Source organism: Apus apus, chromosome 10 (assembly GCF_020740795.1).
Source record: "Apus apus isolate bApuApu2 chromosome 10, bApuApu2.pri.cur, whole genome shotgun sequence".
Taxonomy (NCBI): Eukaryota; Metazoa; Chordata; class Aves; order Apodiformes; family Apodidae; genus Apus; species Apus apus.
The window spans coordinates 18,057,957-18,083,510 of record NC_067291.1 but is presented as its reverse complement, the minus strand read 5'-3'; the positions used below and the strand labels follow the sequence as shown (position 1 = coordinate 18,083,510).

Here is a 25,554-nt window from a genome sequence, read left to right as displayed (position 1 = left end):
CTGAAAGTAAAATTTTGATTGTGTGCTTCCTCACCAGAGTGTTTTAAAGGTATACTGCAGTGCCTGTCTTTGCTTCCCTTTGCAGCATTGCAAGGGCTGCAGAAACCCAGCTCTCTATTTAAAAAAGAGATGATCTTGTATTCTGGGAGAATATGCAGTGTCCTGGTAGGCTTGTGTCCAGTACAGGATACTCCTGTAATGTATTGCAGATAATGTGACAGGTCCATTCTAGAGGACATTGTTTTCCATGGGCCTCCTTTATTTCATGGACTTACCTGCTCACAAACATGGAAGGATATTTGCTTAAATATATTCTCAGCTGATGCCAGAGCATATTCTGTATTAAATACACTGTTGTTCTAACAGAAGAGTTACATTTGAATTTGTATTGACTTACTTGCACTTAGAAATGTTCCGTGTTTTCTTTACACAGTGTTTTTAATTTTATTTGTTTTAATGTGCTCTTGAGAGTTTTTCCTAGTGTTCAACATAGTCCTTTTGATAACCAGGCATGTAATTTTCTAAACAATCATACGACTCCTTTGTGAGACCATAAGTGAGGAGTCCAAAGGGGTGAGAAGGATTGTTGTCCCAGTCCTGTCACTAATGGGTGATGGGGTGACTTGTGGGCCAGTCCCTTAATGTTGGTGGTGACCTTAATATTTCTATCTGTAAGACAGCTGTAATAATGCTTGTCTCCTATATGTGTTACTAGTTGGAAGTCTGCAGAAAGCTTTGCAGTTTCTATAGCAAGGTTTGCATACACACACAGAGTGGTTCAATGTATGCATTGTTTAATGTAATTTTTTAATCCAATTACATTTTTTCTGTGTACTCTTTCTTTTCCTGGTGAATTTTTGCCATGTTTGCTCACTAAAGGCTGTCTGTAAGCACTGCTAAAAATCACCAGTCTCTCCCTTTCCTCACCTGAATTTTTTGGCTTGCTGGGGTTTGTTGTGCAACATTCCATGGCTCTGTTTGAAAAGCTCTAAGGTTGCTTGAACTTTTTACACACACACACACACAGAGACAGAGACACAGACACACACTAATACTCAACTTTGTCAGTACTTTCCCTGTGTCAAAATATGCTGCATAGGAAGATGAAGTGTTTTGTCTTCACTTTATTAAATAGACAGATGACTGAGTTTACTAGGTTCACATATAGGCCAGTGTAAAGCTGGATTCAGAGAGGCTTTTACTGAAATAGTGGTGCAGCATTGGGCACACTGACACCTTCCTGTCTCAGCCATGGGATTCAAGGTCTGCCCACACAAGGAAAGTCTATAGAAGAGCCATCTTCATCAGAAAAGTCAGCTTCTGCTTGACTTTGGCCTTAACACAAGTTTTCCCTCCTGAAACCAGGATTCTAACAGAGTGTCTTGTACTGCCAAGGTCTCCCTAACCTCAAGTGAGACAAAGGAGTTGCACAGGTACCGTTTGTGAAGATGCTGTGTGGGGTTCCTTTGCCAGCTCTTTGAACCTCCCAGGGTGTTACTTCATGTACTGCAGTAAAATCTGGTACCAGAGTCTGTGAACTTCAGCATCAACAGAGCTTTGTTTTTAAAGAAATACTCATTTCTCCTTCATTAAGGGGTAAGCAACTAGCATAGGAAACTAGTGATTCTGAGGTTCTCCATGAGTATCCTTTTCAGCACATAAGAGCAGAGGAAATTTTCCTTCTTCACCTTCTCCCCAGAAGTGATTAAAAAGGAGGAAAATAGAAGTTACCAGACCTTTAAAAAAAACGCATGTGGCTTAAAATCTCTGCCAGTCATAAACAAAACACATGTGAAGTCTTTTCTTCAAATCAGATATTAATCTTTTTCTTGATACAGGGTAGTGTGTTTCATTCTTTCAATGCAAGAAAGGCAGGATGGTTACCAGTTACCTTAAATAGAAAACTGTTGTTCAAACAGTGGTGGAATACACTGGACTGTCAAAGAGCCAGAAGCTTCAGTCAGTCCATTGTGACCTGCATTTGAAACCAATTATACACACATACACACACCCCCCAATTATATATGGCTACGAAATTGCATGAAATTGGTTTCATATGGCCTTTAGATTCACTAGTCTTGCACCCATATTGAGATAATAAGGATTTCTTTTTAGGAGCTGGTTTTTAATACTTGAGGCAGTTCTCCAAGTGCATTGCTGTAAGTATATTTCTTGGAGAAATGAATGTTTGTGTAACTAGGCCTGTGCTAGACCTCCTCTTGGCAACTGAGGACATCCAAACACTCCCAGAGCATAAAGATGCTTTAGACAAGACTGATTGATCAATTCTGTAGAACAAGCTGTTCATATCTCATGCACTTAAAGAAAGCCAGAGCAGGACTTGAGTTCTCTGTCTCTGACTGCCTGGTATTTCAAATTGTGTTTTTTTAAAAAAACATTCATCTTTGAAACTGTAATGAAGACTGGCTCGTTTCAGTCTTGGTATTTAGTTCTAGTAGTAAGGCTCCCTCTGTAGCTGAAACAAAATCATATCTTTGTTCCCCACCCTTTCTGAGAGATGCTTTTCTGCCCACAGTTATGCACTGTGAAGAGCTACTCATGGGTGCTGACTTTGTGTAGCCCCACACTGCTCACTGCACAGACCTCCAAGATGTCAGTGGCTGCAAGCTGGACCCCTCCTTCCAGCACATATGGTTATTTATTTGGTTAAATAAGTTTAGGACAGCTTTAGTGAGTTTATTGGTAGGAGTGATTCCTGCAGATCTGAATGGGAAACTGCTATTGTTGGGAGAAAATCACTTTTGCAAGTTTGCTTTTTGTAATTGGACAGCTGCTTGCTTCACTTGCAATAGCCCTACTTAAAATATTTAATAAACTGCTACTCTACTCCTATTTCAGTAGGTGACAAGAACCAGCAGAACTCAACTGTCCAATGCTGCTAAGATTATGAGGTGATAAGTATAAGTAAGTCTAAAGTCACACCATCAGGAGTGCTTGTATGGCATTTGTTGATAGTGTGGTAACTGAGATTCCATGGACCTCATACTCCATTGAGTATCTTCAAGTTACTTCTGACTCGAGCCAGTGAAAGTGAGAGCTAAATGAGTCCCAACATGTAAATCAAAACAGAACCAGAACTGTCATCTGCCTGTGGTGAAAAAATAAGCATTTTTCTCTGTTCCTTTGTCTTTGCCAATAGTCAGTGAATTTTGGAGTAATAGCAGTAGAGTCGTCACCTGTGACTCCCTGACAATAATCAGCTTGCTGTCAGAAGCAGGTTCAGCAGGTTTCACCTTTCTCTAGCAATGCACAGGGTATGAAAATAAACATGTTGCCAGCAGCTGGCTGGTGTGGCTCTTCCCTTTCATCCCCAGGTTTCTGAGATAATAAAATCCTGCTCCTACAGCTTGTCAGGAGGAATAGTCACATTCACTTTGAGTGCCACATTTCCCAGGAGGCATGGGACTTTTTTTTTTTTTGCTTTGAGAAGGATCACCTCGTTCCTTCAGATGTGTTAATAAACATTTCTGCCTTCAAACTGTGGATTGCTGCAGCCCAACTCAAATGCAACAGCAAATTCTGCAGCTCAAAGAATCACACAGAATGGCTGAAGTTGAAAGGGACCCCTGGAGACTGTCTTGCCCCTGCTCAAGCAGGGTGGTGTAGAGCAGGCTGTCCAGTTCAGTGTTACAAAGGTCCTCAGTCCTAAGCTTGAGTCTCTGCATGAGGCTTGCAGACAACTTGCTTTCTAGAAAAAGGGTGGGACAAGTGTGATGAGTGACTTTTTAACTCTTGCTGCTCATGAAAATAGTTGTTCTATGAAAACTGCTGACTGAATGCTTTCTGTTGTCTTACGGTTTCTCTTTCGATAGCCAGTGACCTGCTGATCATGTTTAAGGCATAGACACTATTATGCAGCTTTAGACATTTCCATGACTATTTTAAATACTCACAGATTATGTGCAATTATTGCTGCTGCCCTGTTTTAGCAATACCACTGTGATACTAGATGAAGATTTGGTTGCCTTTCATGAGGTGCTTACATTTTGAAACTATTGGCCTGAGACAGCATTTTCAGCATCGCTGTCTCTGCTGCCTTTCCCAGCACACAGTGTGTTGTAACAGCCTTTCTTTCCCTGCTGAACCAGGTGCTGTTATTTCATGACCAGAATTATGGAATTCATTATGAATACACCATTCCTGTAAACTATACTGCTGAAAACAGAAGTGAGCCAGAAAAGCAACAAGATTCCTTGTACATCTGGACGCACAGCGGCTGGGAGGGATGCAGTGTGCAGTGTGGAGGAGGTAAGGCCACTGGGAAGCTTGGTGGGACTTACTGTGTGGGGTGTGCAGACACCAGCCACTAGAGAGGTGCCTGCAGAAGCCAGCATTGCCAAAGCACGAAGGAGACGGGCCCTGGGAGTGGATGTTGCCGTAATGAACTCAAATGAGAGCTCATTCTCACCAGCTCTCCCAGCTATCATCCACATCCCCACAGTTAATTTTCACCCAGCATTTTGGCAGAGACACTGCTTGGTCGGTCGTTCCCGTGGGCTGGAGCTGCACCTGGATTAGTGCTCCATGGATGGCTCAAGGCGCCGCGGCGCAGCCCCATGTCTCAAGGCTCCGTCACGTTCTTGGAGCAGAGTTTCCACAGGTGTTCAGGCATGTTCACTGAGACATTTCCTTCCCCAGGGGTGAAACTGGGACAGTGCTGCTGTGGCAGCTCCTGGAGATTGTGTCAGATGTCTTACTGTGGGCTGGACTTTCTGGGAGTGCGTGAGCATGTTGCAGATCTCACTTTTCAGATGAGCCCTAGGATGTGCTGAGAGAGATTTGCTGAAACCCCCGGGGGGGGAATTGATGCCTGTGAAATCAGAGACTTGTTTGTCAGCCACTGGCCATTGTATTTTCAGTGCTGGAAGAAAGAGGAAAACTGATAGTTTCCATGCATTATGGCCAGTCTTTCTTCATCAGGAGACCAAATTATTTCTCGTTTTTATTCATTTTTATGTATATAGATCTAACTTTAAAATGCACACTTATGTTTTAAAACAATAGTGTCTTAGAGCCATAAACCCTCACAGGAGGGAGTGGGAAAATTTTGTATCTTCTGAACTATTTTGAAAGCCTGCCATATTTTAAACAAATCAGTACCTGGCAACATGTCTCTCACCAGTAATAGTGTTGACAGCAATTGTTCTCTTTGGTTGTCAGATGCTTTTACTACTTATCCATACTGGGAAAGGCCTTTGCCCTTCCATACAGACTTAAATTTGAGTTATTTTTCGTTATCTGCTGCAGATAGTGAATAAACTCAATTCAATGCTGAGTCAGGATTAAGAATAGGATCTGAGAAATCAAAATGATGAGCAGTAAGGCAAAGTTGTGTGGTGCAGGGATGGCATCTTCCTTGTCACATCTGGTCATTTTCATGCCACCCCGTGGCACAGCTTTCCAGATGTCACAGAGTGAAAGGCTGAACCCTGGAGGCCATACTGTTGAGGTGAAACTCCTGATATAAAAACAGTTCAAATGTGAAACAGTGAAAAATGCTGACTACTCCTGAGGTGTCTTCCACTGTCAGGGCTTTAAAGTAGTATATCTGGAGGACCAGAAGATGAGAAATAATTTCTTTTGGTGGCTTAGTGTAACCTCTTAATGAAATATGAACAAGCCAAATTTATCACTCTTGAACCTTGGTCACTGAGTTTCAACCTGACCCTTTCTGAGGGAGGAGCAGCAGGCTGCAGCTGTCCTGTCATTATCAGTCACTTGGGTGGGTGGACACTTGTGTGACTTCATCTTACATAGCTGAAGCATCTGTCCTAGGTGATTACAGGGCACAGCTACATGTGGAGGAGGAACCAGAAATTAAAGCAAATTGTTTTCAAGATCATACATTAAGCACTAGAAAGAGAAAGCCCAACATGTTGTTCCTGTGAAGGAGGCAATTTCACAATTATTGGGGAAAGGTTTGTAGCTTTTCTGAAACAAAACAAACCAACCAACCAAACAAAACCCAAACCAAAACACAACAGAAAACAAAGCAGTACAAAGGTAAAACAAAAGTGGGAAATAAAATTGGTTGCAGAGATGGTAGTTCTGTGTAGATTACATCTTGTAGAGACAGTAGAGAGGTCCTAGCTTGTAAGATTTGGTTAACATGTTTTTGTTTCTTAGCCACTGGTTTCCTATTTCAGAGTTGTTTGTTGTTTGACTTGTAGGTGAACGGAAAACCATTGTGTCCTGTACTCGAATCATCAACAAGACCATGACACTGGTGAATGACAGTGACTGCCAGCGAGTGAATCGCCCCGAGCCTCAGGTCAGGAAATGTAACACACACCCCTGCCAGTCACGGTAAGGAGTTAAAAAAAAATAAAACCCAATATCCTTTATTCCTTCACAAATGAGCCATTTCCAAAGCCTCCATCTGGTGAGCATAGTGAAAATGTCTGAAACTATTGGAACACGTTGTTAGCCATAGTAACCAGCTGTAATATTCATTTCCTTTTGTTGAGCAGGTCAGATTTTCATTACCTCAGAGTCTGTTTAATTTGTGGCCAGTAAGACCAGATTCCATGCAAGCTGCCTTCATGCATTTTGGGGATGGGTTTCTTTCCCCCTTGGCTGCCTCCTGGGTGACACAGCAACTTACAGTATAAAGCTAGACAAGAATGCAGTGGCTGAAGAGTTCAGACTGGGAGTCTCTAGGCCAGAAGGGTCTCTTCTTCATGTGGAGTTTGTACAGTGTCTAGCAACACCTGCAGAGTTTTGGAAACCTACCTGAATCTTGCTGGAGTAATGAAATTATGATGAAACACATTTTAGATGCTTTCCTCAGGGAGGGTGCCTTTCTGCATTAGTAGGAGTAATTAGAGATGTAGTAGTAGTAAGTTCTCAAAACAAAAAAAAGCTGTTTTTTTAATTTGGCAGGCACTTTTATTTGATCTGCCTTGTATAAAAATAAGATATTTCTGGCCAAAATGACAAAACGCAGGAAGGTTAATTAATTTGTTCATTTTGTTTGCTAACAAAAAAGTTCACTCTTGCTCAGCAGCAATGTTTAGGATTGTGGAGTGATATAGATACTCCACTTCTGATAGCAGAACATAAAATCACTTCAGGATAAAGCTCAACAATGTCTAAGAAATTATGTTCAAAACAACTAGCTAGCTCTTGCATCTTGTATAATCAGACAAGCCAGGGAAACATACCTGCAAAACTAATCCTGCTGGCAGAAACAATGGGGAAAATGAGAAACAACACACTTCCTTCTACTTGGAGCTGCACTCTGATTAAAGTGCCTTGAAGCAGGGAAAGCCAGTGTCAGGTAATCCATCAATAAAGCCAGGCTGTTTCAGGTTCATTTTCTGTCTGCATTGCCTGTTGCTGCTGTACAGTATTGTGGCCATACTGCTTTCAGTGGTACAGAAAGGTATCATCAGATACCCCATGTGCTTCCAAGTGTGTAAGGAGAGCCAGACTCCCACTGACTTCAAGGGAACAGCTGCCATTTCCATTAGGAAGTTTCCTAAGTTCAGTGATGCTGGAGCTTCTGTCATGTCATTCTCTCCAAAAGACAGAAACAAGGAGCACCTGCTTGTGTTTCTGCCCTGGCATGAAATATTTCTTCTAGACCTTTTGTGAAGCCATTGGGAGGAGACTGGAGTGTGCCCAGGCAGGGTACATGATGGAGTTCCAGGTGGTAGAGAGGAGAAAAGCAACTTAAAAAGCTCAGGAAGAGCTGGGCAGGTTCTGTCTCTACTAGCTGTGAGCAGCAAAGGAGATCTTGGCCATCCAGTCTCTCAGAGCCAAAAGACCCACAGGGCTGTTCCTCAGTGGGATCTCCATGACCAGGAGCCCTTGGGAAAGTCTCCTCCTTGCTGCACACTTTCACCAGGATGTTGTTGCCTGTCCAGGGCAGTGACAGTGGGTTAGGTTAAATCATTCAAAACCTCCTGAAAAAAAGAATACTCTGTTCCCATATCCAGATGTTGTTCTTTTGTGGATTCAGGTCCAGCCCTTAATGTTATTCCAAGGTATCTCTTCCTCTCCATGGAGTTCAGGCCTTTTATAGCCACAACTTATCACAGTTGTCCCCAGGAGGGATTAGCACTGGTGCAGTGACACACTCTTTGGTCCATTTTTTGTCAGAGCAATGACAGCAAACACCAAATGTGCTTAGTACCCAGGAAGGCCACAAAATCCTTGCTGATCATCTGATAGACCACATTCTCCTACTCCCTCTCTGTAGACCACACTTTCACACTTAACATGCTTTTGACTGGAAACATTTTCAGAAGCACATTCTCGGTCAAATTTAAATTTCCACTTGCGTTTGCCCACCCAGATATTAGAAGTGCATGCTTAGCATATTCTCTGACCAAGAACATCTTAAAGAAACCATTCTCTTTCACCATGTCAAGGCTTTTTTTTTTTTTTTATGAGCCTTGAATTTGTTTTAGAGTTTTAAGTAAAATTATGGTAGCATCTTGTTACAATAAGGTCCTTTGTGGTTTCCACTCAGACCTAAGCCCTTTATCTGAATGTAGAAGAAACAGTGCTTTCCTTTCTGTAGTAAACCTGCTCTGTTTACCAAGTTTTAATTTGTATTTTCATTTTTACTCAAAATTTGAAAGAATCACCTTACAGAGAACTTATCTCTAGGGAAGGGTCATACAGACAGCACAGGACTAGGCCATAGGACACTGTTTCTCTTTTGGATGTTCTGTGTGACTTTAATTCTCACACTGTCCCTTTGCTTCCTCTCTCAATCCATGTATAATCTGGACTGCAAACTCTTTGGGATGGGGAGACATCATGTTGAATAAATGGAAGAAGAGGAGGAGGCTATTGCTGTTGAGATTGTAATAAAAAATAAAACATAATAACCCATGTTTTAGAGAGTGATCTGGAGAAAAAAAGGGTATGATATTAATAACAGTGTCTTTCTTCCAGTACAATGCCAAAGTCCTTTTCAAATTATAAAACCCTTTGAACTTCAGCAACCTCTTGGGAGAGCCAAATAATGTGGGACAAGGGACAGTAGTTTCATGAGGCCAAGGAGAAGATTAGAGCTCTGCAACTGCAACCCAGTATCTAAAAAAAACAAAAGAGGCTTGAGAAAAGGATTGGGTACACTAACATGTTTTAAAATTAAATGTCAGAGAAGAGAATTTTCTTGAGGATTTTGTTGAAACTGGCAAAAATAAAAGAATCTTTCATTCTCTATTATTGTTACTCTTTCACCTTTTAAAAAAATGCCTCTTTCTTCCTATTTTATTTTTTATGTTCCTTGACCCTCTTTTTCCATTAAATTCTTTACAGCTTCCTTTCCTGTCCCAACTGCACCCTATTAGCACCTCTTTATTCTAATCCTTTGCCTAGCTCTCTAGATGTTTTTTTACAAAACCCTGCTGTAACCAGATGGAATCTGGATCCTTGCATGTGGTGCGTATGGGTTGTTTCCAGCACACTGAACACCAACCCAAATATATAGGCAAACCCAGCACTCATGTTGGCACAAGACTCAGAAATCACAGATCACATCAGCTGTTATTACTGAAAACATAGGTCGGCCAGTGGCCACACACTTCAGCATGCATGGTTGGGTCTATGAATATGACACTGCTCCCCTCTAATGCAGGAAAAGAACCAAAAACACGTGAAGTTTCCCAACTGTTAGACTTGTAATGGCCTGTATGCAAACACTACTTATTTTCCTCCTCTTTCCTGTAATAGATTTTAATAGAGGTTGAGTTGTTTCAGGGACCTGCTGAATATGTGGTGTTCCTACCCAAATACTTAGCAGTGGCATAAAAGCCAGGAATCCCTGCCTTTATCTACAGAAAAACAAAGGAGACCTCAGCCCCTGTTTTCAGTGTTTAGGACTTGACAGTATCTCCTGAGTCCAAGGCTTACTTTGCTGTTATGAGAGATGGAGCATCCTGCTACATAGCAGCATGTCATAGATTCCTTTCTGATTGGCTCCACAGTCTCCTTCCCTCACAGGAAGGCTCCTCTGTGACCTTGCTGTTCACGTGGGTTGGGATCTTTTATTTCCAGCCTTAATTATTCATTGTCACATTTCAGCCATTTGTTCTTGCATCAGCTCAGTTCCTTTGCCTTGGCATTTTCCCTCCCTAGTTCTTTGCCTTGGGCCAAGAGCCATATGATACAGCAAACCAGTGTATCTCTTCCTTCCATCATTTTCCTGGGCTAAATTCATTATTTTTCTTTTACTTCTTATTGGATCAGAGACTGTGCATCAGTTCTTCATTCCCTTGGTCACCTTCTCTACTGATGCTCTAATTAACATTATTGAAACTCATAATTTGAGTGCATAGCTGACCAGAATTGTGTGGAGAATCCCAGTCTCAGTCCAATCCAGCCCTTACACAGTTACATTCATACTCTATTGTCTCCACTGGCACCAACTCTCCTGATCCATGCTTCGCATTTTTCGTGGCTGATCATATTTGTGGCCTACAGTCATCCTAGATGTTTTCCTCCTCGTTTGTTTCCACGTATGACCCCTACTTTAACACAGAAATTCTTGTTATTGGTCCCTAAGCACACAACCTTGCACTGTGTGCTGTAATTTTCATTCTGTCTCTGTTATTGCACTGCTCAAGGTTATACAGTTCTTCCTGTAAAACATCCTCATCCTCCATTGCATGGACAATACTTCTAGACTTTGTGTTGTCAGCATTTTCACTGTTTTTTCAGCCATTTTCTTCTGTTTGTGCCAAGGTCATCGATGAACATACTAAATTAGATCAGATGCAAGACAGATCTGGTAACTAATCTAAATTCCTTTCATATCTGATGTTCCTTTGCAGCACTACACTGTGCCCAGCTCTTGCTTGCCATATGATTTACACGTTGATATCCATGTCTCCCAGCATATTATCACTTTCTCTAACTTACATAAGCATTTCCAGTGCAACAAGAGGAGTTCTTTGCTGATAACAAAATAGATTAAATCTATCCCATTTCCTTTGTCTGGAAAAGCAGTTATTTTAATCAAAGAAATACAGCCAGTCAGTTTTGCCTGAAGGAAACCTATGTTGCATCCATTTACCGCTGTGTGCTTGATTGTTGTTCCTCTCCAAATCTGCTCTAAAAACTGGGATGCTGCTGAGGTCAGGTCTGTGGTTACATGGATCACTTCTGACTTCCTTTCTTCTCTCCCCCTTTCACTTTTCCATCCATGGACTGAAATCCAATCCTGTACTCTCCAAGGGCTCGTGCGTTGCAGTGATGCCTGCTGGGGAAAAAACGAAGCCAGTTGTAGGAGTCACCAAGGCCTCACCTGGCTCAGCACCTTGCAGACCTGCCTGAAGGGTTGGTGGCTCTTCAAAGTGGGGTGCCTCAGTGTGTCGTGGCTGATAGTGCCCATTGCTTTAATTCCTTTGATTTAAGCTCATGGTGCTTGTCTGCAGGACCCATATACCTGTGACAGTGCCCTATTTAACAGCCCGAGAATATAGAAACCAGTCAGTGTCCCTGATTCTGGTCTTTTTGCACCTTATTTATTTGTGTTAGCATCACAGGTAGATGGGGAGTGGAACAGTTTTGAATTTGTGAGGTGAAAATCTTGCAAACTAGAATTTGGGGGGGAGCAGTATGATGGAAAACTCCTTGAGAATGTTAGCAAATTCTTTGCAGGGCTGTATGGAAATTATACTAAACTGGAGGGACATATTGGGAGTGTCTGGTAACTGGAAGGGCTGAGCTAGACATTTAATGCTTCCAAATGGTTGTGTTCTTTCATTAGTGCAGTCAGACTCTTTTGGAACCCGTACAAATGTGTATCATCCATAAGGTCCAATGGCAACGAGTTGAAAACCTTATCTGTGCTAAGAAACATCTCCCTCGGCGTGCTTTGAATTTGGTTACACGAAGAAAATGTGAAGGAACAGCCATGGGGAGCGTTTCACACCATTTTAGCCTGGAAATCTGGCATAAATAGTAATGTTAGCACCCTCTGATCCAAGGAGGCACCACGTAAGAGCTCATTTTGAAGTACTTCCCAAAACTGAAGTTGGGATCTCTAGAATCAGTTTGAGCTTAATGCATTTGCCAGGACTTGTGCTGGACACTGTGCGAGGCGCGGTGGCTGCGGGCGGCTGCGAGCGGGCGATGCTGCGCCCTGCTGGCTGCTCCTCAGGGAGACCGTCCCGGGCTGCCCGCCGGGGGCAGCTGCAGCAGGTCCCCGGCAGGTCTTGCAGGAGGGGAAGCCAAACGCTGCAGACCAGAAAGCCTGAGACACTTCTGGGCACCTCTGTGAGTGGGTGGCGGATGTCCTGTTGTAGGCACGTCTGGTTGTCACCATCCACTAGAAGGAGACAAAATCGCATGTGTTCCCGGTTGTAGGCAGCAACGGGCAAGGAGCAGTTAATTAGTTACTGAAAGACAAAGATCTTTTTGACCAAATCTAGCAACTCTACTCAATGAAGCAACTCTGAAAGAGGAGTGAGAGAAGGCTTGGGAACAGACAAAGGGTAGAATGAGGAGAACATGTTGGCTACTGATAAATGCGTTTACATCTAAATGCATTTTTGGTCCCCACTTTACATAAAGGATGGGACAGGCTGGAGAGGGTCTAGAGAAAGGGCCCCAAGGACAATCAGAGGACTGGAGAACCTGCCATATGAGGAGAGGCTGAGAAAACTGGGTTTGTTCAGCCTGGAGAAAAGAAGGCTTCAGGGAGACCTTATTACAATGTTCTGGTACTTAAAGGGTGGCTACCAAGAAGATGGAGACTCCCTGTTTACAAGGAGTCACATGGAAAATACAATGGGTAATGGGCACAAGTTGCTCCTGAGGAAATTCTGGTTGGACACAAGAGGTAAATTCTTCACTATGAGGACAAAAGTTGGAATAGTCTCCTAAGGGAAGTGGTAGATTCTCCCACACTGGATATTTTTAAGTCTCAGCTTGACAGGGTGCTGAGCCTCTCTTTTAAACTATAATGTTACCTTAAAATGTTGGACCAGGTCGTTTCCAACCTGGCATTCTATGATTCTAATAATTCAAGATTACTTCCTAGAGCAGAAGTTAATTTGGCATTAGTTTTCACATGGAGTCATGAGACAGGTTTCTTAGCTTTGGTGTAAACCCCCAGGCTGGCTCACATCACAGCTTTTCCCATTATAATCTTTGACTCAACAGCCTCATGGTTGAACATTTCCTTGCTTTAAAATGTTAAATGAACTGTGCTGCTTTGGTTTGAGGCTCTTTGGGCCAAGTGCAGTCTTTACCTACAAAGGATTAGCAGGATAATCTAGCAAAACATTTAATTGTGAAATTAATTCCTACTGCTGCTGCCAGCTGTGATGCTCTTCACACTGGTTTGCATCCTGTGGTGTGAGCTGAGGAAAAGGCATTGCTTTCCTGGAAAGGCAGGGAATGGGGCTGGATACCAGTTACCCCATCAAAGATATACCAGCCATGGATCAGGGTAGGAGTAACTCACTGCAAAAGGGTTCCAAGGGTGCAGATATTCTGTGCCTTAGTGTAGTGAGACAGTTGCTAGCAAGAAGGATACCTACTCACACCAACTCCATGCTGAGTCCTCCAAAACTGGCTGAGCTGCTTGATTTGAGGGAGCAAGGAGAGAGAGTACAAGGTCTTCCATTTAAAAAAACAAACAAACAAACTTCCTAAGGTGCATGTAAATTACAAAACATTGTCCTATGGCTGATCTTATAATTGGTAGGAAATTTTAAAAAATAAAGCTGTCAAAAGGATAATCACTACAGAAAAAAAGAAACCTGTGTGAGTGAAAGTTGGCAAGTCTGTTAGCAGAATGACTACTGTACTGGAAAATTACTGAGCACTGTTTATAAAGGCAATCAGACAGGAATGTTAGTCTTGGAGTCCTACTTTCTACATCAGCAGCTGTATTATTCTACTAGATTCCTTGTGCTTTTCTCAAAAAAAAAACAACACCAAAAACCCACCTTCTAGTGACTGGGTGTGGCTCAACCTGTTCCCAAAAGTCAAGATTCACCTGATTATTTTGACCCCAGTAAAGCATAGATGTGATGGAGTTTCAGAAACGTGTAGTGAGAGAAAGAAACAATAGCAGAGTGTGTGTATTTCTTGGAAATCCTGAGTCCATTTGTAAACAGTGTTTTCTTGCTTCTACATATTCAAGCATGAACTCAGTTTGATAGCTGTAAGCAAAAAAAAAATCTGACTGACCATTCCATGTGACCAATTCTCAGAAATCTTTTCCCATTCTCCTTTCTAAAATTATCCAATGTGAAATCCTGGCCCCACTGCAAGCTGGTCTGAGTTTTGCCTGACATCAGTAGAGCCACAGTTTAACCCAGGACCCTCAGAAAACTAACAGCAACTTGGACATGATTTTGCATCACAAACTGATGCTGAAGAGAAGCAGTGATAACTGGACGTGGAGTTACCTTCACCTGTATGTTAGTACAACAATGTATGTTATATCAAAAGGTGTGCAACAAGATTTTAGAAATAGAACCCTCAGATTACACTGCTTTAGATTAGTTTCTAAGTGCAATTTCAGACTCTCTCTGTCTTGTTTAGTAGCAGATTTCCGCTGATACTTTTTTCAGCAGTAGTACAGGCTCTTAACTACAACTAGGTAAGAGTTAAGCTTAAGTCCTAAAAAAACAGATATTAATAAAATGAGAAAAAATTGGGTTTTTGCAAGTGGGTCTTTGGTCACATCCAGGCTACTACTGTGAAAGCAGGGAAATCATTTTCATTGTAGCATTGGGAGGGAACAAAAGAAGCACAATGCCTGTAGATAGTGAGTGCATGTGCAAATATATCATGGGTGTTTAGTTAGTGGAGCATAACCAACCTGCAGGCACCAGTCTTCTGCAGGGCTAGAGACAGAAACAACCAGGTGAAATGTAATGTGCTGCAGTATTTACTCTGGAACAAGTAATGGCTTTGTGTTAGTCTGAAAACTGACCTCATGTCTTTCAGTTGTACTCCTCCAAACCATCCTTCAGCCCTGACCCATTTTATTCTCATAGCATTTTTTCCCCAAATCCTTAGCTACAAGTCTTCATTTACAGACATTCATCTCCCCTGGGTTTATGTACATAGTGCTGTAGACAATTTTTTTCCTAGAAAATGTGGGATTCTTAGGCAAGTAGGTTGAGTGGATAATTCAAGGTTAATGACTAATCCAGACCATCGAAACATCAAATAATGAACTGAACCTCCAAAAGATACCTCAGCTGTGCTCCAGGGGCCTGCCAGATGAGTGTTGCCAAAGCAGATTAGAAGAACTCCCAATTCCTCAGCAGAGATACTGAGAGGTCAGAGGTTGAGGAAGACTCAGAAGATAAAGATTTAGAACAACCCTCTCAGATTGCACATCCTGCCCATCCCAGCTTTTTGAGGCTATAGAAAAACACACCCTTCTGGGCATTTTTTAGTTAGAAAGATAGCCACTGACTGGGTTAAAAAAATCTGTGCTTAAAAGCTCGTAACTTTCTTCCTAAATCTAACCACCACCAGGGACCATCTAGCTCTTGAATCCACTGTAGAGATAAGATTACAAAAATATAATACCATGGATAAAGCCATCCTTGTGGTTGTGAGTAAGATAAGTGTATTTATCACATAAATCGGTGCTTGTTGGAAAAATGAGAGGCTCTCCAGGGACTTCAGCTGCAGCACTTACATGGTGCAACAGAAAATAGGTTATAGCCTGGGAGGGAAAGACCAAACTGAAAAGAACTGTGGTGTCAAGCAAACCCTAATACCAGTTTACAGGCTTAAAATATAACTGGAAGCCAGATGATCTATGCCAAGGGCTTAGTGTACAACAGTTAATTGGCTTAATAATACTGAACTAGCTTGGTGTTTTGAGTTAGAATCCTGGAATTATTTTTTACATTGTCATAAGAAAAATGCCATTTTATGAAAAATTGAAAAGTGAGTTTCATTCTTAAACACATCCAAGTGTGTTTGAAAGGTGTAAGACAGTGTAGAGAGGAAAATCTGTCTGTAGTGTAATTTAATAGTAACCATAATGTGCTATTATTTGTACATCACATTTTTCTTCCCTGTGTGTATATTACTTGCCAATAGTAATTATGCTAATACCTTGCTGCACATTCCTTTACCAAATAGGAAACTGGCAGGAAATTTCGTATTTAATCACTTTATCCATAAATCCCTTGTCTTTCCACTTGTGAACAATCTTGTTGAAATATAGTTGCAGTGATTCTGTCTCGTACAGGCACTAAAATCGTATTTTCAGCTGTCTTTGAAGGGGGCTTCAGCAGAACTGTGGGGAAAGACCAGAGCACTGCCAGTACTGCACAGAGGACTCATATTTACTTGCCAGATCATTTTTACAAACCATTGAACCAAGCAGAGGTTTCACTAAGACAGTGAAGTTTTGTGGTCAAAGTGATCATCCCCTTGATGCCTTTGAAAATAGCCTACTTTGCTGATACTTATATTATTCAAACATTTAATTTGTCCCTTGTCTCTTGGATATGAAGCTAAACCCACCACTTTAAAATAGCCTTTAATTTCAAAGTATTTTGATTCCATGTTAGCTGCAGTTGTCACAAGTAGGAAGGAGAGGGCTGTGTGGTTTCAGAGATCCCAACCTTCTGGCTTGGATCAGGGATGGATGGAATGGATTGGGAGCTGAAGCTAGCCATACAGATGTCATCCTGACAAAAAAGCTGGAGACTGCATTTTCACCACAGGGGCAGCTTTGTATTGAATCCCTGGCTTTTGGCTCATGCCCTGTGCAATCATTCTTTTCATGATCATGGTAACATTTGTTTTTTCTGTGCCAGTTTTCCCCGTTATGCTGTCTCATATCTGTGCTAGAGCGACACTAGCTAGAGAGCACTGAACAGTATAGAAAGAAGGTGATTACTCCCCTCCACAAGAGCAATAACAAAATTAAAGAAAGAAAAGTCATAGCCTCACTTTTTAAGGCATCTTGGAAATAGTTGGCATCTGCATGCTGCCCATCCTAAATACAAGCTCACAGACAGCCTCTGCCAGGAATGAATTTTTATCTTTCTCCTTTGCTTTCAGTCCCTTTTTCTTTTGCCAGTAGCTGTAGATCACAGTGAGAGTACAGTGCTGAAGTGAATATGTGTTCAGTGGAGCCTGTGCAGAAACCATTCCCAGCCCTGTGCCTCACATTCAGCTCATAAAGCAAAGTCACTCTTTCCCTCTCCATGCCCTCGTGGAGCAGCTCTTCCCCCAGCCAGAAAGCTGCTCCACGTTTGCTCTGACAGGGCACAGCCCAGCTGATATTGAGAGAGCCTGGCTATTAATTCTCATGAACACTGGTTTCTGCACTTCAAGGCTATTTTTGTCAGTCTTTCAGTCTAGCATTTGATTACCCAGCTGGCATTTTCCTATTCTGTAAGCAAAATACCAAGCACTCAGCCACAGAGATGCGCCAGAACTACTGTCTAGAGAGACAGGTTTGGTGTCTTGCCAGCTGGTTTAGCCAACAGAAATTCACAGATGTGTCAACTGCTTGAACACACAGAAACATTTGTGCAGGGCCGTGTTCCACAAAAGACAGGTGGCCTGATCCCATCCTGCTCAAACCAAATGGCTTCTGCCTTCACTGTCAATGCAGTCATCAGTGCTGTCACTCCAGGTCATCAGTCGTAGCATTTGCCAAATGAATTCCTGAAAATTGCACCAAGCAAAGATGTTTCTGCAAACTGTGCTGCACTGACTTTCCCCCATTCAGGAATGGGAAGTTCGGAAACCGTTGTTTGATTCATTTAGGAGAACTTATTAAGCAGCTTCAAAATAAATGTGGTTAATAAGTTGGCACATCTGGTGCTCTACCTTGGCTACTGGAGCCTTCATCAGAATGAAATAGTTCAGAGCAGACTTCTTGCAGAAGTCTTATTTGAGCCACTTTTCATAACAAACAGCCGAGGATTGAGTGGCAAGTAAACGATTCATGGTATAAGAATACTAACCTAGATGACAGTCCTAAATAACAGGCTGTAAGGTCAATTACCTGGAGAGAAAGGCACGGTAGCCTTCCGGCGCACAGCGCCTGCAGTTGCTGTTCCAGTCTTTCACTTCATCCAGGAATGCCTGTAATTACAGAGAACATGTTCCTCATTGACAGATTGCAGGAAGTGTAAAGATCGATGCTGCTTGTCTTCAGGAACAAAAAAAATAATTCCTCCCTACATGCCTCTTCATTCAGATTCTTCTTAGACATTTTATTCACTGCCTTGTAGCCCAGCTCTAACCGCAGCGGTGCTTCCAGCACTTGCTGGAGGCAGTGGGAGCCTTTCAGTTGGCCTTGGAAGACAGCAGGATGAGGTTGCCTCATTTACCTTGCGTGCCCAGAGCCAGGGACTGCTTTCAGAAGCAGCATGTTCCTTACCCTGGAGGAACCCAAGCACCTCACAATGTTGTGCTGGGTGGTTGCCAGAAGGCCTTTAAAGACATAACAGAGTGAAACAACCCCCCGAAAAAAAAAAAAGTCCATGTATTTGTTCCCAGCACACTTTGATCAAAGGGGAAGGAAATGACAGCTGAAAGGTGCTTACAAAGTAAATGAAACCCAAAGGCTCCAAGGTATAGGGAAGTACCCCCATCCAGACTGGGATAGGGCACATCCATGCGATCTACGGCAGCTTTGAAACAGCACTGTAGGATCCTTTCTACAGAGAAAATATTATCTCTTTGCATACCTCTTGAGCCCTGGCAGTTAAATGCAATTCAGATTTTCTAAGAATAAGCATGGCCAGTTAGCCTCCATTTTTGAGGCTTCTAATACCATGAACTTCAAACAGATGAGATTCCAATTAAACATCCTGGAAAGCCCAAGTATGAAAAGTGAAATCTCACCGGTGGCTGTGAGAGGGTGAACTAAAAGTGAGGCAGGACATGCCTTTGCATTCTGATAGTCTGGGATGTAGAGGATTTGTGCATTTTGAGGTCGTATCATGTAGGATTAAAGAAGCTGACTCTGGTCTGGATGTGGGAAGGCCGTGAGGGGCTTGGTGTCACACTTCAGCTCCCAACGGTGACCGGGTGATCTCAGTGTGACAGCAATAGAGCACCAGTGAAGAACCCACACATCTAGGAAGAATTGCCTGTTTCTCACTCTTTTTAAGCATAATGTTTTATCCCACCATTTTTTTAACATTCCTTCTCTGGCTCCTTCCCAGGTGGGTGACTGGCCATTGGAGTCCCTGCTCTGCTACCTGTGAGAAAGGTGTCCAGCACCGGGAGGTGACTTGTGTTTATCAGTTGCAAAATGGCACCTACGTTAACACCAGAGACCTTTACTGCCTTGGCAACAAACCAACTACTGTACAAAGCTGTGAAGGACGGGACTGCCTTTCTATCTGGGAAGCATCAGAGTGGTCAAAGGTAGGATCTTGATTCAAGAAAGGAGCCAGAATGCACACAGCTGGCCCTAATCCAGGTCCATGCTCAAAATCAAGCATGTTCTCACAGTCAAGTGAGAGCACTGGGTAGGACTGTAATTTTGTTGAGCTGACCAGTTTGGAACTGAGGTTTGTATTCCATACCAGATGAGTCATTAAGGCAGGATTAGATATCCTGCTATAATAACTATATTTTTCCATCTGAAAACTCTGACCATCAAGGAAAAACATTTGACTGATCAGGGCTTCTGGTTCCGTTTAAATGCAGTATGAAACAAATACCAGATTTATCAAGCATTTGCATGTTACAGAGAATGTTCAGTCTTTGGGCTTTGTCCAGGTTTCTTTTGTGTAATTCCAGGAACACAGAAAAGCTGGTTATACTTGTGTAAAAGGTGCACCTCCACATAGTTGCAGAGTTAAGAAGTTATTATCAGATATTCTAAATGCACTTCAGATATAAATGATGTGTGGTTCATTCAGCCTGCATTTTGTTTAGCAACAGAGTGAGCTGGCAGGCTGCCTACAATTCCCAGCCAGGACTCAGCTAAGGCAGGACAACTTGTCTGTACCTTGTGAGTAACAGCCCTAACAGGTTGTCCATCTTAGTTTTGATACTGTATCTGCTAGGATCATCTGAACAAGAAGTTCCTTTCAGTCTTGGTGCAGTGCTTACAGCTCTACCTGTCTCATGCCAGACTGGCTGTGTTACAGGACACAGCAACAATCATTTCTGTGGGAAGGATCTTCCCTTGTTACTCATCTCTATTTCAAAACGGTGAGCTCCTGTTTCGAACACTGTCAAAAAGCTTTTGCAAAATCCCATGGTTAGAAATGTGCTTAAAAGCCACATGTGTGCAGGGTACAAAGGATCTTGCACTGAGGAACAGTGTCTCTTAACAAACAGAATGTGATTCCATTGTCCACCTTTTGCACAGGAAATCTTGGTTTGGCAAGTGAGGTGACAGCCAAGTGAGAGCCATGTTTCCTTTCAGTAGGACATGGTACCTGCTCACTAATACATGAGAGCCATTTTCTTTCTGAGTTCTTTCATTTTAAAAGATGTGGAGAAACACACCAAAGTTTTAATAATTTATCTGATAGGTGTTTTGTGTGTGTCAGAAGCAACCCTTCCAGATGATGCCCTCTTTATTTCTTACAGCAGAACCACCTGAACTGTCTGTAGCTGAGACTATTCTTATGGTGCAGTTCCTACCTGTTTTACATGGGGAATTTTGACATGGGGCCTTTTGTTAACAATCCAGGTATTTCTCTCTCCTTTTATGAAATGGAGTAAATGAAGTTACAGAAGACTTTTCCCAGAGTGGAAATCTTCCATGTTTGTGACCACATAAATAATTTGCAAATGCATAGTATTGTAGACAATTTTTCCAATAACTGGTTAACTGGTTTGCTTTTCCTTTGTTTAATTTTTTGTATCTGTAATTGCCCATTTGTGATTTTAGATTAATTCTTGCTCTGGCACATTTCTGCTGTTACATAGCAAAGTTGACTCCAGGACACATTTGATGCTCTGCCAGTTTGAACACTTCCCATGCCTAGGTCTTTCTTCATTGGCAATCACTTTAATCCCTAACATTTTAATCTGATGTGGTGGACTAAATAGCACAGTAGTGGCATCATTTTATAAATCTATTTTCTCATGTATGGTTTTGAACTTTTTGGTTATACAACAAAAAACTGTTGACCATATTGATGTCTGGTCCCCAGTAAAAAATGTGTGTTTTCAAAGCAAATTCCAATACAGTCTACTCTGTGGAAAAACTTAAGTTCCCCTTTTATTGCCAAACACTTAAGATTGTTTTGGACAAAGTACTCTCAACACATTTTTAATGACAAAAATAGAGACTGTCAGAAAAAGGTAAATTCTTCTACTGTTAGGGAACTAGAGTATACAAAAATACGGACTTCCTTCAAATAAAGGAGCTGTATCTTAACTGCAAAGTTGTGTTGCTCCTTTGCAAAATCTTGTGGGATTTGCCTAAGTAATTTGTTAATGAGGCAAGACCTGATGATTTCAGCTGGACACTCAGGGACTGCACATATTATTTAGTACACTGCTCTGTTGTGGAATCTCTATAAAATCTATATGTTAAGAAATCCTTCATGAAGACAGACGACTTGAAGAAAGAAAAAAACCTCTTAAAGAGGGTGATTTATATGCGACCACCAAAGATCTGTTGGAAACCTTTTGCAAATGCTGTTTTGTCTAGGAAAGTATATGCAGTATTAATCTGTGGATGACTTAAAAGCTTGTGGGAAGAACAAACAGTTGGTGTTTTTCCCAGACTTGCTTGTAAAACCCACCTAGAGATTTCTCCTACTGTGATAAATACTCCCACTTCAGTTTGATTTACTTTGAGTAAATTGGACTATTTGAAAGATTTTATATATTGTGCTCTGTAGTTGGAGATGAACGAGTGCGACCCTGAGGACCGAGGAAAATTATACATAATTTGGGAAAGTCTATCCAACTTGGGGCAGATTCATGACTTTAAGGTACCATTCAGAGAGCTCCAGCCTGAGGTCTCTGGCAAGTCTGGCACTCTGAGGAGTGAAGCAAAGCAGTTTCTGAAATTCTGCAAAGCCTGGAAGAATTCATCCCCCTATCTAGCAAAACTGCACAATTGTGCTTGTTACAAAGATGTTACATCCGTAAGGAGGTCACGCCATGAGCAGCACATAGTAAATTAAGTGGAAGGTTTCCCAGATTTTCAAGAAGTCACTTTGTAGTGCACTGAAGTATTTAAAGGCATGTCTGTTTGCTTGCCAGCTCATAAACGCTTGTCATTCATGTCCTTAACAAGGCCAGCAGGTCAGAACTGCCTGGATTGTATTTTTAAGATGGTTAGACAGGCATGCTGAGATTTGTCCATTTGATGTAATTTATATCAAGCTGATGCTTGTTTCCAGCATAGACCCCCTGGATGGAGAAGCTTCTTGGAATATGTTCAAAAGACCTCACAGAATATCTCATATCTTCACTATTTATTCAGTGTCAAATCAACTGTCTTTTCCATGCTGATCCCCTGAAGGGGAGAACTTGACATGCTAGAGGAGGTTAGTTTTTATCTCAGTTGGTACATATATCACTTTTCCACCCACCTGTCCCCAGTGGCTCTTCAAGAAAATTTCTCACTCTTAACCACTGCAGTGGCATGAAAATGAAGAGCAGAGAGAACAGCTATGCTGTTGTGTAGTGGCATCATGCACTCAGATGGCTGTGGCAGCATCAGCCGACCTGTTACTCTGTTACAAAACTGGTCATTTAAAACAGAAGTTCTCTGTTTCAGTTCATACGAGTGTCCTAATACAGTCAATGAAGTCAAGAGAAATTCTTCAGGAAAACAGAACTTCCAGCCAACCCTTGGCAAAGACAACAAAATGGGTGACCAGATAATCCCTGGTCTTTAGAATCTACCTCCATAGTGCCCAGGCACAAAAGCATTTGTGGAGACTTGATGCTTACTCGCCTGGGTGTTAAAGTGCCCAAATGCTTCAATCAAGTCTTCCTTCAGCAACTGATCCTAGCAGCTCTAGTAGCCTGCTGCTTTTTCAGAGGACTTCAAACAGTCCCTGCTCATGCCTTTGGTGTTGAGAAGCCTGCCTTTCACCCCTGCTGATGTCTGTGGGCAGCTGGCTGGCCAAGGTTGGAAGCTGATCACAATACTGTGGCTCACTGTGTAGCGCCCCTCCTGAGCTATCCCCTTGGTGCATGTGAAGTTCTTTGGAACTAACACAGTAATGAGGATGTGGTAAAACAGAGTGAGGGTCATGTATGTGTTTCACATGAGAACACATGTGAGAACTGTGACTGTGCCATGGTACAAACTATATTGCAGAAATGGATTTGTAACAGTGTTCTTGTGCTGCTGTGATTTTAAAAAGGCATTTATCACCATAATCTTACTCCCATGATACATCAAGGGATATGGCAGTTCTGTGTTGTAAATCTTAGTTTGTCCTTTTTCATTATGAATGATGAGCTTTTAAATACAAGATTTAGTGGAGTTTTTAATCTGTAACACCAATTCTAGCAAAATGCCAGCTGATACTTTCAGAGAAGGATGATTTTCAGAGTTGCCATTTTTCACAAGTAAAATATTTCACAAGCAGATATCACGTTTTTCAAATTACTTTTATATGTTTGAAAGTGGTTTAGATTATTGGGAGAAAAATCTTTGGGTTATTCATTTCCCTCTGTGTTCACAAAAACAGCTCTTCCCTTCGGCTGTGTTACCAAGATAAAAGTTATCATTTCTAGGCACCATGTAAGAGAAAACCTGTTGTTTTGCAGTGCTCAGCAGACTGTGGCAAGGGGATTCAGAAAAGAACAGTGACGTGCACAAATTCTCAAGGCAAATGTGATGCAGCCACCAGGCCAAGAGATGAGGAAGAGTGTGAGGATCACACAGGCTGTTACGAATGGAAAACAGGCGATTGGTCTAAGGTAACATGGTCATTTCTTTCCAAGTGCCAAGATGTTCAGGGTGCTTTGCTTCCATGTGCTGTGTTCATTTGCAGTTTTAATATTTGGAAAGGGAGGGTTTAACTGGTTTTGATTGGAGGTTTTGCTGGGATTTACACTTTCCCCTTATGCCATTTATAATCCAAACATTGCTACGTGGTCTTATGAATATGAGCCAGCAAGTGTTAGAGAGGTGTATTCCAAATAGGGTAGAAATTAGTATTAATTGACTGCTTAACCATCCAAAGGCAAAACTTGCACAAGATTCCCACCACAGGGGGATCAATGGTGTCAATAAGCTAGTTTATAAATGTTGCTGAAACTGCTTTCCATATTTCAAACAGCAGACTCTGAATGGTTCTGGCTAGCAGACTGAATTCTACAGAAAGAGTTCATTTGCAGCATCTTCCAGGAGTGCAGGGAACTAAGGAGGGGTCCTTTGCTCAGCCTGGACAAACTGAAGAGGAAGTTGGGGAGCTAGTTACTGAGGAGAAGGGAAATCTCACAAGGGGGCTGTGGTGAGAGTTCTGTTTCACTCAAAGGATCAATATGGAGCCGAGAGGAGAGTTGGACCTTGGTCTTCTTATCCCAAGTGATAAATCTGAAGGTTTGGGAGAACTGTTGGTAAACTGAATACTACTGAGAGGAAATGTGGTGAAGCTCTGGCAGATTCTCACAGAACCAGGGGGTCACTGAGAGCATCCATGGCTGGGTTCTGTTCCTCTGCCTCAGGTGATCCTGCCTGCAGAGTCTGTCAGTTCACTGTTTAGTTGCCAAAGATGCAAGACTAGAGCTGTGCAGCTGCACTTCATGCTCATCTGAGACCTACTCACTATAGTCCAGTCCTAGTTTTATTCCAGCCACCTGAAATGAAGGAAAGCCATGAGGTTAAAGGCAGAGCTAAAACCATCAGTCTCTTCCTCAGGGCTGGATTTCACCTTCACTTGGGCCTGTCTGAACTTAGTTTCTCCAGTGACATCAGTGGAATTAATTCCCAAATGCAGTGGATTAAACCAGAGCAGAGTCTGCTCTGTATTTGCATTCTGGTCTTAAAGTAACAGGTAGTTTTGCTTGGGAAGGAGGCTTGGCAGTGTGGGAAACAGCCTTTGCCAGTGCTGTTCCTAAAGCATCCTTTACATTACTGACTTCATGTTTGCATAAAGAACTACAATTTCCCAGGAATATTATATTCCGGATTGGTTTTATCTTATATTTGTAAGTGTACACTTCTCTAAACAGAAAGCCTACTTTGTGTTCTGGAATGTCTGGCATGTGCAGAAACCACTGGGATACAGTAGTTGCATTTTGCTTTCCAAAAATCCAAACTCCAGCAAGGAAAAACCAGTGAAATCGAGGCCTATGGTGGGCAAACTGTCTTATCTGCAATTGCACGTTGGGGTTTTTTTTACATTATTAGGAATTACAGATATTTATAGATAGACTCTGTCGTAGATACATTAATTTAATGGTGTCAGTGCTGGAGAATGCATTAAGAACTTGCCACATACAAAAGGTCTGTATTTATGCTGAGCCAGAAACTTGTATCACAGAATGTTTAGAGCGTTGAACATTATTTTATTCATAACCTGGCACACAGAGTCTGTGCAAGCTGGCCAAAGCAAACAGTTCCTCTGTGTTAGCAGGTGAAATAACATTATTTATTTATTTGTGGAACTGTAAAATATT

General features: G+C 42.0%; 1 protein-coding gene across 1 annotated transcript in view; it reads left to right on the top strand.

Moving 5' to 3' along the window:
- The window catches only part of ADAMTS17 (ADAM metallopeptidase with thrombospondin type 1 motif 17), a 181,479-nt gene that overhangs the window by 135,050 nt on the left and 20,875 nt on the right, over positions 1-25,554 (top strand). Inside the window, exons 19-22 of the mRNA XM_051628580.1 lie at positions 4,110-4,269; positions 6,192-6,327; positions 19,158-19,362; positions 23,698-23,850. Coding sequence (XP_051484540.1) covers positions 4,110-4,269; positions 6,192-6,327; positions 19,158-19,362; positions 23,698-23,850 — 654 coding nt within the window. The remainder of the gene's footprint in view (positions 1-4,109; positions 4,270-6,191; positions 6,328-19,157; positions 19,363-23,697; positions 23,851-25,554) is intronic.